At 45.4% G+C, this 17,547-nt stretch overlaps 1 protein-coding gene across 4 annotated transcripts in view; it reads right to left on the minus strand.

The window, feature by feature from the left end:
• Positions 1-17,547, minus strand: part of ZFAT (zinc finger and AT-hook domain containing) — a 264,317-nt gene that overhangs the window by 82,370 nt on the left and 164,400 nt on the right. For all 4 annotated transcript variants that reach the window (XM_050940606.1, XM_050940605.1, XM_050940604.1 and 1 more), the window contains 3 exons: positions 5,019-5,172; positions 2,738-4,203; positions 1,210-1,442 (listed from right to left, as the gene is read on the minus strand). In XM_050940606.1, the coding sequence (XP_050796563.1) occupies positions 1,210-1,442; positions 2,738-4,203; positions 5,019-5,172 (1,853 nt within the window). The remainder of the gene's footprint in view (positions 1-1,209; positions 1,443-2,737; positions 4,204-5,018; positions 5,173-17,547) is intronic.

Raw genomic sequence — 17,547 nt, forward strand, 5'->3', positions numbered from 1 at the left:
GCCAAATTAGGATGCCTGTCCTTGCCTGGGTCAAAAGGTCTGGGAATGTATGGCATGCTGAGGAACTGTCTGGACCATCTGGGAGCAGTCAGGATGACCACTGCTCTGTCTTGCTCATCAGGAAGGTATACACCAACTGTCTCAACCAAGGGACTAAGAGTCTCTCTCCTCTGGAGCCCTACCCTTGAGCTCCACTGGAGCAGCTGATCACAGATTTTCAGTTCTCTTGAGATGCAAACAGGTCCCAAGATGGAGACCACCACTGACGAAATATGCTCTGTACTACAGGTACATGTTCATTCTGTTGTTATCATATGCCAAGGCTGGGATGAACACATTAGGCGACCACCAAATTGGGTATTGGAACCCTGGATAGATTTCAGCTGGAGTGACTGGCAGTCCTCAAAGGTCGTGACAGAAGTTTCTTATGTGCAGGTGGGAGCTGGAAGGAGGAATGGGGGGAATGTTATGTTTGCTATATTGCGCCGTGGGCTGTTTTTTTGGTGGTTCATAGCCCCTTTGGTTAAAATGTTTGAGGTGTCTATATGGCTGAGGCCTGTGGCACTTACTTTTTGGTGCTGAAATGTAGACTCCCAGTAGACCAACGGTTGCCCTTGTGTTTTTCAGTGAATCTAATGAGTTATCTGTCTTTTCACAGAACAGGTTGTCTGCCTCACAGAATTAATCTTCAACTGTAATTTGTACCTTCCCGGGGAACCCAGAGGATAGTAGCCACAAAGCCCTCCATATGACTATAGCTGTCACCATCGAGCAGGAGGCCATATCCACCACATTGACTGAGGCGTGCCGAGCTAGATATCACCGCAGTCATTGAAGAAGTTCTGTCACAAACTAAGGATGGTAGAAAGGAACTGGAGAGGCAGCCAATCCATCCTTATACCTTCGATTTGGAGCACAAAGAGGAAAAGGGCCCAGGCATGGACCAATGGATGCTGCTAGTAAAAATTTTCCAATCTCGGTCATACAGAGCACATGCATACTCACAGCGGAATACACCTAGGGACCAACACTTGAAGGACCACCTTTATATATCAATGATGGGTGGCTTATAAGAACAGAGGTTAGACAGATTAGATATGTTTTGGAAACAGAGGCAGAGGTCATCATGTAATATTGTCACTTGATTTTGAAAATTATGATGATGACATAGAATTTAGATTAAAAAAATACTATTTTGTTTGTACTTACCAGCTCTGTGTGAACTTTAAGATGTGCCTGGAGCTTGTATTTATCTGGAGTGGAGTAGTCACAGTCTTCGGTGGGACATTTCAGCAAAATGTTACTGTGCTTCTGAATGACATGACGCTTAAGGCAGTTTTTGGTGATGGAAGAGTAATTGCATTGGGAACAGTAATACAAATGCTCTCGAGTGTGGGTACGAACATGCATGTCATAATGCACCTGGTACCAAAACAACTTGCCTAAAAATAAAATTAAACAGTCAAACATGAAAACAAGTTTTTTTCTGAAGAATTTTTTTAAAATTGATATTGTAAAGAATTTAAATACATATTCAATTTCAATTCAAGCCACAACATCTGAATCCTTTCTTTTTGTGGTTCATGAAATGTTAGCTGTTAAAATTATCTTACGACATCTCACCGATGCAAATATATTTAGAAATAACAATTGTGGCACCTCCTTAATGAGTGTTCCTAATGAGGAAGCTCTTTTAAAGATGTGTCCCTAATTAAAACATGAAAATGCAGGAATTCGTAGCAAATATGGTTTAGCTGAACCAATCATAAATAAGTCCTGAGGCCTTGTTGACACTTGCCCCTCTGATCCAAACTGTTCTAAAATAAGGACTTCAGGAAAAAAAAAAGATATTCTAATCTTTGAACATGCATGTAGAAATATGCTGACTTTAACTCTACATTTAAATACTGAATGCCTTCAAATATGAATTCCTTTCCCTTCTCAGCGATGAACACTGTAACAAGACAAGTTCAGAGTTTCTGATTTACTCCATTTTTTAATTATGTAAGCACAAAACTTTCAGTCAGAACACTGGAGACAAGTGTATGCTACTCCTCACTTTTGTAACTTCCACCAAAAACAACAAAATTGGTCTCAGACTAAGTATTGAAAATTTCCACCTCAGAGGAATTTGTTTGAGAAAGTTATAAAAAAGGGAAACCACATCAGTAATTTAACAGTACATTATTTGCTATCAGAAGATGTCATCAGACATGTCTGGTGTATATATACACATCTCTACATACTACAGAAACATGGAAGGCTGAATTCTCCACTATGGCCCACACAGAGCTTAAGCACTATGGAGAGCATGGGCTGATGGTGAGCTGATTGCAACTCCTTGGTTCTGCTCTGCCTGGCCCTGGCAAAAGTTAAAGCAGCAAGGGGCATGGGAGGAGAAGAGAAAACAGCAGCTTTAACTTATGTTGCAAGCATACCATCCCACATGGATGTTACCCCAGCAGAGAATCAGGCATATCAGAACCTCACTTTGCCATGCCTTCTTCCTTTTCCAAGGTTTCCCTGGCAGATTTAAGTTTATTTTTCACTGCCTGTGCAGCACAAAATAATTTCAGTGGATCAGAACCCAGCCCAGAACTTTTGTAATTAAGTCAGAAATTACTATTGCTACAAATGAAAAGATACACAAATGCACCACCTATAAACCAGAATGCAATGAAAAAGTACTGCTATGTGATTTATTTGAACTAAGTCACAGTATTTCACTGCTCCTTACCACAGTATTCACATTCCAAGTCTCCATAAACCTTCCTGATCTTCTCACATAAGTCTGTGTTCATTTGTCTCTTTTGTAAACTGTCCAATATCTGCATAAAGGCAACAGCTCCACTTCGATTATCAGAAGCCATATTATTAGTGTCCAGCTGTGGACTGATGGCTGTATTGGAATCTAATGCTGTAGGAGGGTTTGTGGACTCATCTGTGTTTTGATTTGGTGACTTGCTTGTTTCTAATTCATTAAGACAAAAAGGTTGAACTTTCTCTTTGGAAGCTGAAAGGTTCTCAGTGTCTGTATTTTTCTGACTTATATTAGAGTTTTTGCCTAGAGACAACAGCTGAATTTCTTCACCCTGCATATTCACTGAACTATCATGACTGACTTTCTGTACATTTTCATGAGAAGCCTTTAGCACACTGGAAGCACAGGTAGCATTTTTAAGTAAGAAACTATCTGAAGCCAGGTCTGATTGAGGGTCTGGTGCTGCTAGGTCTGTTGATGGTTGACATGGTGATTCTGGTACATTCTTCACCGGGGAGTTTTCAAATTCTAAAGAGGGGGCAGTCTCAATTTTCAGAAGACCATCAGGCTGATCATTATGGCTTCCATCTATGGTATTTGATTCATCTTTACAAGTAGATTGCTTTGGTACGCTAAGAGCATTAGCATTTAGGGGAGTGAACTCATCTGCAGCCTGTGAAAACTGTTCTCCAAGTGCTTCCTGTTGAATATCACCTCCTGGTTCCAGAAGGCAGAAACTTTGATTGATAGAACTATTAAAAACAGACGTCTCTTGTAAATTTCCATGCAGTTCTTTGATATGTGCACGGAGCCTTACAGAACTGACAAATTTCTTCGAACACACAGAACATACATACACAAATGGATGTTTTCGGACATGAAGTTCGAGTGCTTGATACTTTGTGGCTCCATGGCCGCATAGCTCACAAGCAAAGGGTCTTTCATCACCGTGGACTAGCATGTGCCGATCTCGATCCAGTTCATTTTTGAATTTACGTTCGCAAATATGGCAGTCATAGAGCAGTTGTCTCTTGCCTTCTCGGGTCATCAAGCGGAGCTCATCAAATACATCTTTCACCTTTTTGTCTTGCAAGTCATGTGTTTCCTTGATATGCTTAATTAGATTTTTGACGTCTGAGTATTTCTTTTTGCAGAAGCGGCAATGTTGCTTAATTTTCTTGTGGACTCTCTCAATATGGACCTTGAGATGGCCTTTGCTGAGACAGGTGAATGCACAGTAATCACAACTAAACTTCTCTCCTGTGTGTTTCCGCATGTGGACATTAAGGTTGGCTTTTATAGCACTGGCATAGCTGCAGTATGAACATTTGTAAGGCTTTTCGTTTGTGTGAATCCTCAAATGAGCCTGAAGAGAGTGTTTAAATTTGAACACCTTGTTGCAGTATTCACATGTAAAAATTTTTAGCTGAGTAGGACCTAACCTAGAAAGAAGCCAAATAACCAGAATATAGTTATCTTTAGAATTCTGATATATAGTTGCAAAATATGCCAAAGAAGCCTTCCTGTATATTATGGACTAAGGGCATATAAAAATCCTCATTTTATGGATGGGAGGAGATGCTAACTTTTTAATTAACAGATATGCCTCTCACACCCCACCCACTCTCCCTACACACACAGCTCACACCAACTAACTGCCGTGCATTGCACATCTATTTTAAACCCTGTTTCTATTTTTTTTAAAAAAAGTTCATGACTAACCCATTCTAAAGTTTAAGTTTCCAACATTCTTGTGCTGAACTATTATTATTATTAGAAAAATTAAGGGGGAAATGCTGTAAATATATTTGCAGAAACTCAGTTAAAGTTAGTTTCAGCACTTGTGGAAATACAACATTCGTGAGACTCAGTTTTGGTAGCAGTAATAGTTAACTTCATTGAACTTATAGTTATTCAGTTTATAAAGGCAAGATTGGTTGTCTTGAGAGAAAGCTAACATCTGCCTCACAAAGTTGCTGAAGAATAAGATATTAAACCATTTAAAGATAAAAAAAAAAAGGGGTAAATTCCAATAGACAAAGGTGCTATTTTAGGTTATGATGATTCTTTACCTATTTTTATCTTCTTATATTGTTCTAACTCTTAATATTTGACAGATTCTAACGGTCTAGCTACTCTGACTCACCTGGTCCATAATCTGTTTCTGCCTTCTGAAATAAGGTAAACAAATGGAGGAATTTCCATTTACATGACACTGGATAAGGAAACATGTCACACCCAAGTACTTTAAAATTACCTGCTTGATTTCATTGGCTGCTCATATGGTGTTTGTTGAATGGCATATTCTTGATATCCTCTTCGTTGAGCTGTGTCTGGTACTGCTGTCTCAGGATTTGTTGCTGATTCAATTTCTGGGGGAGCAGCCTCGACTGGAACAATTTTTGTAGCTCCTAAAATTAAAATAAAACATAATAATGCTTATTAAAATAGTGAGATTAAAATGTAATTGTCCTGTGACTATTATGCCATTTTACTTTGGTTTGTTCTACTAATTTGAATGTAATAGTAGAAAGACAGAGTAAAACTATAGTACTTGCACTGCAGATCTTTGTTGTATTGTAGGTGGACAAAGTGATGCCAGTAAAGGTTACCTGACACTTCCATTATAAGATCCTGTTTTCAGTTGCTTAGATCTTTGCCAGACTTTAACCATTTGAACTGATTTTTACATGACAGGGCATCTGCCTTAGGCTGAAGTTTTTGGGAGAATTTCAGCCAAAATGATACACTCATTTCCAAGAATGAGGCTAGAGAAAAATAACTTTAACCAGTATTAAAAACAACATTTTTTTTAAACAGCTCTAAACCCCTCCTGCTTTGAGACAGAGGCTTGAAATGGGGTGCTGAAGGGGGAAAGTGGGGCATTTTGTCAGGGATGTGCCTTTTGTTGTTCCTGCAAATATCTGCCCAAATTTGGCCAAGTTGTAAGCCTTTTCAAAAGATCATATTTTGCACATGTTCAGTACAGACTGAGTTTAGCAGCGGAGACATCTGAATATCCCATCCTTGCTGAGCATGCTCCAGCCTCTTACAGATCCAAAAGCTGATCAGACTGCATATGCACCACCCTCACAGTGCAGCTGAGAATGCTGCAGCTCAGTGCTACAGAAGCGAAGCTGGACTTTCCCTGTAACAACTTCCCAATTAAGGTAGGGTTGGGCACTGAAACTAGGAGCAAGGAGCCTGTCTCTCCTGTGCTCTGGTGCCAGCAGAGGGATAACAGTCAGCAAGGAGGAGGAAGCTGTCCAATTAAAATGCAGAGGGGACAAAAGCTGGACCAGGAATGAGGGAGAGGATAGAAAGTGGAGCCTGGGACTGGCTGTGCAAGGAGACCCAGGACTGGAAGCTGGCGAGGGAAACCATCACATTCTGTCACATTCAGTGCACAGAATGAACCTGCTCTGTGAATGAATCAGGATTGCACAGTAAAGGAGGCTGTTGTCTGTATGATCCTTAACTCGGTTGTTGCGGAAGTTGGAAACTGTGCAGTGAAGGAGGCAAGGAATTGGCATGAAGAGAAATCTCTTTACCTCAGCTTCCCATCTGTAAATTGGGACAATACCACTTCCTCACTTCACAGTGGCATTGGGAAGACAAATAAATGTTTGTTAAGAACTCAGATACAATAGTGATGAGCACCACAGAAAAGCCCATGAGGAATTTAATAGTTCTGTCTTTAGCGGGTTTGAATAGTGGGCAGTAAATAAGACATGGGGACACAGTGTACAATGAGGGCTGGTTCCAGGGTTTTTGCTGCCCTAAGCAGCAAAAAAAAAAAAGCCGCGATCACGATCTGCAGGAGCTCTACTGCCACCGCTTCAGTCTTCGGCCGCAATTCGGCAGCAAGTCCTTTGCTCCAAGAGGGAGTGAGGGACCAGCTGCCGAATTGCCACCAAAGAGCCGGACATGCCGGTCCTTCCCCATGGCCGCCACAAGTACCTGCTTGCTGGGCTGGTGCCTGGAGCCAGCCCTGTGTACAATAAAGAGAAAAGAAAATGTTGAATAGTTGCTCATTCAGTGAGTTCTGTCCATCCTGTGCACTGAATAAGGTAGCGGTCCTATGAAAAAAGTAGCATATGATTATGTAATTAAAGACTGTATCATAATGCATATGCAAAAGAGGGACATATTAAGGTTACCTATGCAACCTTAGGTCTGATATGTCCTAACTTTTGAGTGCTTGACTTTGCAAACTTAATATTCTTTTAACATATTTTGTGTGTGTGTAATCTTAGACCTAAAACAGCTTAGCTGAAATAAGTTACTTCATGCACAATTGGCTGCATTAAGTCTCAAAGATTTTTTGTTTGCTTATGTCAGCATTTGATCACATTTCAGTTTACAGCATAAGAAACTAAGAAAGATCTAACTGAGAAAGATGACAGTAGCTTGTTTCTTTTTGTGTCAAAAGAAAGAACACGGCTGAAATGAAATGTGAAGATGTTTGGGAAATAATAGAATAAAGCGGAGAGAACAAAATTAAAAGGTAAAGTCACATAGGACTGTTTAGATAAAGTAAGAAGAATGATTTTTTTGTAAACCTAGACTCCCACTATGTTATGAGAGAGAGAAAGAAAAGAAACAAAATGATGCATAAGAAATATTCCTTTCATCACAAAGGAACAAAATTAAGGTAAGTATCTTCCCACCCATCAAGCGGATAGTTTTTAAGAAATTATCCTTTACAAAAAATAAGCAATACTTTTAAAAAAAGGGACTTAGTTGAAAAATAAATTGTAAAAAGGCCAAGATTAAACCTTAGATACTCTATGAGTGAAGAGAAAAAAGAACAGGGAGTACTCCTGGCACCTTAGAGACTGACTAAAATTTATTTGGGCATAAGCTATTGGGTTTTAGCCCACGAAAGCTTATGCCCAAATAAATTTGTTAGTCTCTAAGGTGCCACAACTACTCCTCATTCTTTTTGCTGATACAGACTAACATGCTGCCACTCTGAAACCTGTCTATGAGTGAAGAAAAGCTAGTCGGTACGTAAATAATGGACTGGTCAAAAATTTTCCATCAAAACTGTTTTTTAATGGAGGGAGGGTTTGAGGGTTTTTTTGTTTAGTTTTGGGTTTTTTGCAATGTTTGCATTCCACAGGAAAATTTTGACTTTTAACTGAAAAAACAAACTTCTAAAAATCAAAAAAATTGATTTCAACATACCATCACAGCAATTCCTAGGAGTATGAATTCAGGTTCCTTATGCTCATACTTAGATCTCTGCATGGATACAAAATTTGGATGCGGACATCTGCATATATAAAGCAGATATCCACAGATTTGCAGGGCTTTACCCATATTCTCTTCTATGGGCCAGGTTTCCCAGTAGGACTACATGTTCCATGATGTATTGTGGGCAGGAACTCCTATGATGCACTGAGGTTGCTCATGAAGAGGTGAGATGGTAGTGCCCCATGACAGAAGTAGTTTAGCCAGGGAGCCCAGAGCACAGAAAAGAAAAATATTTTCTGACCAAGTCTACAACTAATACCTGCAATGCCTACCACATTTAGAGAATAGTAGCACTCAAAAGCCCTGATCAGAATAGGGGCTCCATTGTGCCAGGTAGTGTATGTTCCCAGTAGACAAAGTCCTTGGCCAAGTTAGCAGGCTATCTGTATCTCGCACTGCCTCCTGATCTCAAGTGCATCCCACTCAGGTCTCAGGCCTTGAAGGAATTATATGATTCTCCCACTCTCAGACCTGGGTTTGAGCTGACATCTCCTGATACAAACCATGATTATCTCTGCAAGTCTGACTTGGATTCAGACCCTGCAGTTCTGTTGCCTGGGAAGCAGTGACCAATGGTTTCAAGTATCAGAGGGGCAGCCATGTTAGTCTGGATCTGTAAAAGCAGCAGAGTCCTGTGGCACCTTATAGACCAACAGACGCATTGGAGCATGAGCTTTTGTCGGATGCATGCAGTGGAAATTTCCAGGGGCAGGTATATATATGCAAGCAAGAAGCACGCTAGAGATAACGAAGTAAGTTCAATCAGGGAGGATGAGGCCCTCTTCTAGCAGTTGAAGTGTGAAAACCAAGGGAGGAGAAACTGCTTTTGTAGTTCAAAGATTTCAAAGAGAAACTGCTAAACTCCAGTTCATCTGCAAATTTGACACCATCAGCTCAGGATTAAACAAAAACTGCTTCTTGCTTACACACACACCCCTTTGCCCCTGGAAATTTCCACTACCTGCATCCGACGAAGTGGGTATTCACCCACGAAAGCTCATGCTCCAAAACGTCTGTTAGTCTATAAGGTGCCACAGGACTCTTTGCTGCTTTGACCAATGGTTAATACAGTGGCTAAATAGCCTTCTTAAAGCAAAATACTACTTATTTAGAACCAAAGAGAAAACAGATCTTACTATCCCCAACTGTGACAACTTGGGGAATCAATCTATATGCAACCAACTTATGAATTTGAGTTGATTTTCTTAAATCGCTGCTTGATTGAATGCCTCAGTATATGAAGAATCCACCATCTACTGTCAGAGCTGTGCCACACATCTCCCAGACCATTCATTCTTCTTACTTTATCTTGATGATCGCCCAATTGAAATGGTAGCACCTTAGCACAATGGGTTGGTTGAAGCTAGGAGAACCAGTTTTTTCCACAATTTCTCTGTAGAGGGCTGGGGTTTGAAGCAGTAGAATTTTCCCAAAAGAAGGAACAAAACGATGAGCCCCTTAAAACAGAGACTGGGTCAATAAGCGGGAGAAAGGAAAATTAGGGCAAGGAGAGGTACAAAAGGCATGCTTTTGTAGCAGAAGGGATTTCTGACTGCAGGACCAGCAAAGGTCAAAGGAACCTGGTTGGGTGGGGGTGCGGGAGAGAAAGAGACATACATTCCATGATTCGGAGAAGAACTATTAGCTGCAGGAGGAGGATCTTGGACCCCCTAAAATAGCCAGGTCCCATTTTCTTCAAGGGGAAACAGACAGAGAGCTTGTGCCCAGGGAATGTGCCAGACAAGCCTAGAATGAAACAGTGCTGGAGCCTACCCATTCAGGAAGTTCAACGTGCATAGGGCTCATTGAGGTAGGACCTAAACACAGAAGCCTGGTGAATGTCCATTAGGCTTTGCCAGGGCTGTGATATCAAGGCTTACCATTGGAGCCTTGCCAATCTGTGGATATACGCTTTCTATCCAGGGATGAGGACATCTGTGGACCATATTTGCGGATAGATGCGGATCCAAATTTTGTATCTGTGCAGAGTTCTACTTACCATTACCGTTCCCTGGATCTGGGAAAGACCCATCTTCCCCAGACTCCCGCGACAGAGCCTCTCTCTGTCAGCTTGTCTCCCTGGAGAGCCCCTGAAAACTGATCCCCCCCCCCTTCCTCTCTTTATAACAGTTTAATGTCCTTATGATCTCTAGGCTCCAGCCACATCATGCTGGAACCTGGCAGTATGTCACTGTCCTGTTATTTCTCCCCAGCATTTGTTGGAGGTTTGCTTATTTATAGCTGTTGTGTTGCTTTTCTGCCCCTGCCCCCTTCATCCGCCCCCCCTTGTATTTTCCAGCCCTCTATTGAGCTAGATCAGGGGTCGGCAAACTATGGCACGCGTGCCAATTTTTAATGGCACGTGGCTGCCTGCTGGGACTCCGCGTGTCATTAAAAATCCTGCCGACGCGGCAAGCCGCGGGGTCCGCGGTCCTGGGCCAGAGTGCCGGCCTGAGTGCAGCAAGCCGCTGCCCCCTCTCCCGCCTTCCACTAGAGCCCTGCTGCCACGCATGCAGCACTCTGGCGGCTGGGGCTAGGCGCTCCCGCGGGGCAGCGTTTGGCTCTGTGGGGAGGAAAGGATGCTCCCCACTCATCTGGAGCCCTGCCACCGTGCGCACAGCGCTCTGAGGGGCCGGGTGGAGCAGGGCTGCGTGTGTGGGGGTGGCGGCGGCAGCAGGGCTCCAGATGAGCGAGGAGCCTCATGGTAAGGGGTCGGGGTCCGGGGCCGGCGGGGGGGGGGGGGATTGGGTAAGGGATGGGGGCAGTCAAGGGACAGGTAGTAGGGTGGGTTGGATGGGGGGGTGGTATATTGGGGAGTGGTTGGGGGCGGGGGTCTCTGGAGGGGGCAGTCAGGGAGCAGGGTGGGTTGGATGGGGCATGGGAGTCCCGGGGTCTGTTTGGGGGGTGGATAGGGGTCAGGGAAGTCAGAGGACAGGGAGCAAAGAGGGTCATGGGGGAGCAGTTAGGGTGAGGAGGGGTCTCTGGAGGGAGTGGTCAGGAGACATGGACCTGCGGGGGCTGGATGAGTCGGGAGTTCTGAGGGGGCTGTCAGGAGGTAGGGGTGTGGAGAGGGGTTGGGGCAGGCAGGGAGGGAGGTTGTATGGGTCCAGAGTTCTGGGGATCCTGTCAGGGGGTGGGGAGCAGTTAGATAGGCATGGGAGTCCAGGGGGTTCTGTCTGGGGGCAGGGGTGTGGATAAGGGTTGGAGCAGTCAGGGGACAGGTAGGGGGTAGGGTTCTAGGGGGGCAGTCAGGGGATAAGGGACAGGGAGGCTTAGATAAGGGGTGGGGTCCCAGGAGAGGGTACTCGGGACAAGGAGTGGGGGGGGTTGGGGGTTCTGGGGGAGCAGTCACCCACCTCTCTGCCCTGAGCCCTGACCCCCCCCCACACACACTCAGCTGTCAGCCCTGAGCCCTGCACCCCCACACACTCCCAGGCCCCTGCCCTGAGCGCTGTACCACCCAGCCCTCTGTTGGCTGGGGTCATGGGGGGTGGGTGAAGGAGTCCTGACTGGCAACCCCCCCACACATATACCCAGCCCCCCTACCCTGACACCTGCACCCCCTTCACATGCCCCCAGCCCTCTGCCCTGACTCTTGCACCCCCCACATCCCCAGCCCCCCCACATCTCATGCACCCTGCACATCCCCAACCCCACCCTGAGCACCAAATGGGAGCCCCTGCACCCCCACACCACATGGGAGCTGCCCAGGTAAGTGCCCCCACACCCAAACCTCCTGAGCTCCCTCCTTCATTCTAGCTCCTGGCCAGACCCTTCACCCCCAGTCCTGTGCTCGGTCCACTCCAACTCTCAGCTCAGTGCAGAGAGAGGAAGAGAATGGGCCAGAACCAGGGAGAAGGTAGGTACCCACTGTATCTGGGCAGGGCCGGGACCCCAGACCGGCACTGGGCTGAGTGGGTCCGGGAGCCGGGATCCCGGCTGGCAGGAGCCGGAGGATGAAACCCCTGAGCGGCAGTGGGCGGAGCCGCTGCCCGCTGCCGGTCTGGGGTTCTGGCTGCCAGATCCTTCCCAGCTGGGGACCCGGTCGCAGGCCCCACTCAGCCCGGGTCCCGGCCTAGGTGAACAGAACCCCAGACCAGCAGCGGGCTGAGTGGGTCGGTGGCGTAAGATCAACATTTTAATTTAATTTTAAATGAAGCTTCTTAAACATTTTGAAAACCTTGTTTATTTTACAATACAACACTAGTTTAGTTATATAATATATAGACTTGTAGAGAGAGACCTTCTAAAAAACATTAAAATGTATGACCGGCATGCAAAACCTTAAATTAGAGTGAATAAATGAAGACTCGGCACACCACTTCTGTCATAAACAGATAGTTAAGGGTTAATGTCTCTCTTACCTGTAAAGGGTTAACAAAACAGGGACCCCAAACACCTGACCACAGGACCATTCAGAAGACAAGATACTTTCAAATCTCATGGGAGGGAAGCCTTTATTTGTGGGTTTTGGGTTTGGCTTTGTTCTCTCTGGGTCCTGGACGGGACTAGAGATGCAACCAGGTTTCTGCCAATCTCCCTGCTACAGTCTCTTATCTATTCAGAATTGTAAGTGAGAAAAGGCGGTCATAGTCTTTTAATTTTTTTTTTCCATTTGCATATGTGTACTTGCTGGAAGTAGCTTAAATGGTGTTTCTGCTGGAGAAAGTTTCTTTCTATTGTTTATAAGTTGAAAGACCCTGTAACTGTTTACCATCTAAAGTGCAGAGATAAACCTTTTACTTTTTTCTTTCTTTTTTATTAAGAGTTTTGCTTTTTAAGACCTGTTTGATTTTTTTTTCTTCTCTTAGTTAAGCTTCAAGGAAATTGTGTCTGTACTCACCAGGAAACTGGTGGGGAGAAGGGAAGGATACATTTTCTCTTTGTGTTATATTCACGCAGCTTGTATTGCCTCTGGGTGAGGGGGAAGGTAACACTCCTCTCGGTGTGGTGATTCAAAAAGTTCAATCAGGCGATCTCCTAGTATTCCCAGGGTGGGAAGGAGCTGGGAGGAAGAAGGGAGGGGGAAGGGAATGGCTTATTTCCCTTTGTTGTGAGACTCAAGGAATCTGGGTCCTGGGGTCTGTCATAAACAGATAGCTAAGGGTTAATGTGTCTTTCACCTGAAGCACCTGACCAGAGGACCAATCAGGAAACCGGATTTTTTCAACTCTGGGTGGAGGGAAGTTGTGTCTGAGTCTTTGTCTGTCTGCCTGCTTTTTCTGAGATTTGGAGAAGTAGTTTCTGTTTTCTAATCTTTTGTTTCTAAGTGTAAGGACAAAGAGATCAGATAGTAAGTTATATGGTTTTTTTTCTTTGGTATTTGCATGAATATAAGTGCTGGAGTGCTTTAATTTGTATTCTTTTTGAATAAGGCTGTTTATTCATATTTCTTTTAAGCAATTAACCCTGTATTTTGTCACCCTAATACAGAAAGACCATTTGTATGTATTTTTCTTTCTTTTTTATATAAAGCTTTTTTTTTAAGACCTGTTGGAGTTTTTTTTTTACTTCAGGAAAATTGAGTCTGCACTCACCAGGGAATTGGTGGGAGGAAGAAATCAGGGGGAGATCTGTGTGTGTTGGATTTGCTAGCCTGATTTGGCATTCCCTCTGGGTGAAGAGGAAAGTGCTTTTGTTTCCAGGACTGGAAACGGAGAGGGGGAGTCACTCTGTTTGGATTCACAGAGCTTGTGTCTGTGTATCTCTCCAGGAGCACCTGGAGGGGGGAAGGGAAAAAGGATTATTTCCCTTTGTTGTGAGACTCAAGGGATTTGGGTCTTGGGGTCCCCAGGGAAGGTTTTTCAGGGGGACCAGAGTGCCCCAAAACACTCTAATTTTTTGGGTGGTGGCAGCAAGTACCAGGTCCAAGCTGGTAACTAACATTGGAGGTTTTCATGCTAACCCCCATATTTTTGACGCTAAGGTCCAAATCTGGGATAAGGTTTATGATATGAGTAGCAGCGGTGGGATGACAGACAGAATCCAGAAGCCAGTAGGAATATTATATTTTTCTTTTCTCTGCTAAGGGCTTTTAAGCAGAGAGAAACAGTTGGTTTTAAAAGGGAACCAAAGAGAATTTTTTTTTCTGCTCTCTCTGGCAGTTTGTGGCTTGCATGTTAAGCAAGAAGCCATTACCAGACTGTTAAGGGTCTTGGTCAGTTTGTAGTTGGAACCGCCGTCCCCAAACACATGGGCGTAGCTTTTCCAGGGCGTACACTATGGCACAGCATTCCTTTTCACTGACTGACCAGTGACTTTCCCTCTCAGACAGTTTCTTGCTGAGAAACACGACAGGATGGAAGTAGTGATCTGTTGCTTCCTGCATGAGCACTGCTCCTATACCACGCTCAGATGCATCCGTGGTTACTAGGAATGGCTTGTCAAAGTCCGGGGCCCTGAGTACAGGGTCAGACATGAGCGTTGCCTTAAGCTGGGTAAAGGCCTTTTGACACTCATTAGTCCACTTAACTGCATTTGGCTGGGTCTTTTTGGTCAGGTCGGTCAGTGGGGCAGCGATTTGGCTGTAGTGTGGTACAAATCGCCTGTAGTATTCGGCCAAGCCTAAGAAGGATTGGACCTGCTTCTTGGACCGTGGGACAGGCCACTTTTGGATAGCATCCACCTTGGCCTGTAGGGGGTTTATGGTTCCTCGACCCACCTGGTGCCCCAGGTAAGTCACTCTGTTTTGGCCTATTTGACACTTTTTGGCCTTAACAGTTAGTGCGGCCTGCCTGATGCGCTGAAAAACCTTTTCCAGGTGTAGTAGGTGTTCGGGCCAGGAGTCTGAAAAAATGGCCACATCATCGAGGTAGGCAACTGCAAACGAGGTGGCCCACAGAAGGAAACAAGAAGAAGAAGAGGCAGCCCACAGAAGACAGATAGAACTCCAGAGGGAAGCCCACCAACAGGCCATGGAATTAGAAAAGGCTAAGCAACAGACTCCAGCCAATCCTAACAACCCATCGCCAATTATTGCTCCACAGCACAGGAAATTTCCCACCTACAAGGCAGGTGATGACACCAAGGCCTTCTTGGAAAATTTTGAAAGAGCCTGTCTTGGGTACAGCATCCCCGAAGACCAGTACATGGAAGAATTGAGGTCACAGCTCAGTGGACCTTTAGCAGAGGTGGCAGCTGAAATGCCTAAGCAGCAAATGAATCACTATAAACTTTTTCAAACCAAGGCCAGATACAGAATGGGGATAACCCCAGATCATGCCCGTCGGCGCTTCAGAACCCAAAAGTGGAAACCAGATGTGTCATTTCCCAAACACGCCTACTACGTTGCAAAAAATTATGAGGCCTGGATATCAGGACACAATGTTAAAACCTTGGAAGAACTGCACCTCCTCATACAAATGGAGCAGTTCTTAGATGGTGTTCCTGAAGATATCACACGGTACATACAAGATGGAAAACCCAAAGATCTCGCTGAGGCGGGGGAGATTGGAGCCAAATGGATGGAAGTGGCAGAAAGCAAGAAAGCTACTGTCAAGGGGAACGATTACCCCAGGGGGCACACCGACCATAAACCCTACAACCGAGGACAGCCAAAGACCCCACATACCACCCAAGTAAAGCCACAGACACCCTACTCTTACACCTCACCAGTCTCCAGTAACTCACCTCGGCCCAGTGACCCATCAGATGGAAGATGCTTTAAGTGTAATGAACTGGGACATATCAAGGCCAACTGTCCAAACAACACCATGCGAGTGCAATTCATTACACCACCATCACCCCAAAGATCCCCAGGCCCAGATGCCTCTCAAATACCCTTGGAGCGAAGGGAAAATTTGAGAGTGGGCAGAAAGAAGGTTACTGCGTGGAGAGACACGGGGGCACAAGTGTCAGCTATCCACCAATCCTTCGTTGACCCCAAATTCATCAACCCAAAGGCCCACGTGACAATTTACCCCTTCATGTCACAAGCTGTAGACTTGCCTACAGCTCAACTGCCTGTCCAGTACAAAGGCTGGTCAGGAATGTGGACTTTTGCAGTCTATGACAATTATCCTATCCCCATGCTACTGGGGGAAGACTTGGCCAACCAGGTGAGGCGGGCCAAGAGAGTGGGAATGGTTACACGTAGCCAAACCAGGCAAGCTTCCAGACCCATTCCTGTTCCTGAACCGTCCACAGATGCCCCGTCTGGGTTACCAGAGACCCAGACAGAGGTAGTGGACCCGGATTCCATGCCAACCACTGAAACAGCCACAACACCTCCAGTCCCCGGCCCAGAACTGGAACAGCAACCAGCACCAGCAAGTGCAACCACATCTTCAAACTCAAAGCCAGAGGGCGCCAGCGAGCCAAAACTGGCAGAAGCAACAGACAGCCATACCCAAAAGGCTCAGCCAGAGCCTGAAATAACCTCAGGTGCACCAGCGGAAAGCGGTTCACCAGCACCAGAAACAACCCCATCACCTACATTGCTTCCAGAGGGACCAAGCCCAAGTCCACAGTCTGAGAAAGAACTGGTGACCCCAGCCTCAAGGGAACAGTTCCAGACTGAGCAGGAAGCAGATGACAGCCTTCAGAAAGCTTGGGCGGCGGCACGGAGCACCCCACTGCCTCTCAGCTCTTCTAATCAATCCCGGTTTGTTATAAACCAAGGACTTTTATACAAGGAAATTCTTTCTGGTGGACACCGGGAAGAATGGCAGCCGCAAAAACAGTTGGTGGTTCCAACTAAGTACCGGGGGAAGCTCTTAAGCTTAGCCCATGATCATCCCAGTGGCCATGCTGGGGTAAACAGAACCAAGGACCGGTTGGGGAAGTCCTTCCACTGGGAGGGGATGGGCAAGGACGTTGCCAAGTATGTCCGGTCTTGTAAGGTATGCCAAAGAGTGGGAAAGCCTCAAGACCAGGTCAAGGCCCCTCTCCAGCCACTCCCCATAATTGAGGTCCCATTTCAGCGAGTAGCTGTGGACATTCTGGGCCCTTTCCCAAAAAAGACGCCCAGAGGAAAGCAGTACATACTGACTTTAGTGGACTTTGCTACCCGATGGCCGGAGGCAGTAGCTCTAGGCAACACCAGGGCTAACTCTGTGTGCCTGGCCCTAACAGACATCTTTGCCAGGGTAGGTTGGCCCTCCGACATCCTTACAGATTCAGGGTCTAATTTCTTGGCAGGGACCATGGAAAAACTGTGGGAAATTCATGGGGTGAATCACTTGGTTGCCACCCCGTACCACCATCAAACCAATGGCCTGGTGGAAAGGTTCAATGAAACTTTGGGGGCCATAATACGAAAATTCATCAACGGATTCTCCAATAATTGGGACCTAGTGTTGCAGCAGTTGCTGTTTGCCTACAGGGCTGTACCACATCCCAGTTTAGGGTTTTCACCATTTGAACTTGTGTATGGTCACGAGGTTAAGGGACCATTACAGTTGGTAAAGCAGCAATGGGAGGGGTTTACGCCTTCTCCAGGAACTAACATTCTGGACTTTGTAAGCAACCTACAAAGCACCCTCCGACACTCTTTAGCCCTTGCTAGAGAGAACCTAAAGGATGCTCAA

The sequence above is a fragment of the Gopherus flavomarginatus genome, chromosome 2 (genome assembly GCF_025201925.1).
Source record: "Gopherus flavomarginatus isolate rGopFla2 chromosome 2, rGopFla2.mat.asm, whole genome shotgun sequence".
Classification (NCBI taxonomy): Eukaryota; Metazoa; Chordata; order Testudines; family Testudinidae; genus Gopherus; species Gopherus flavomarginatus.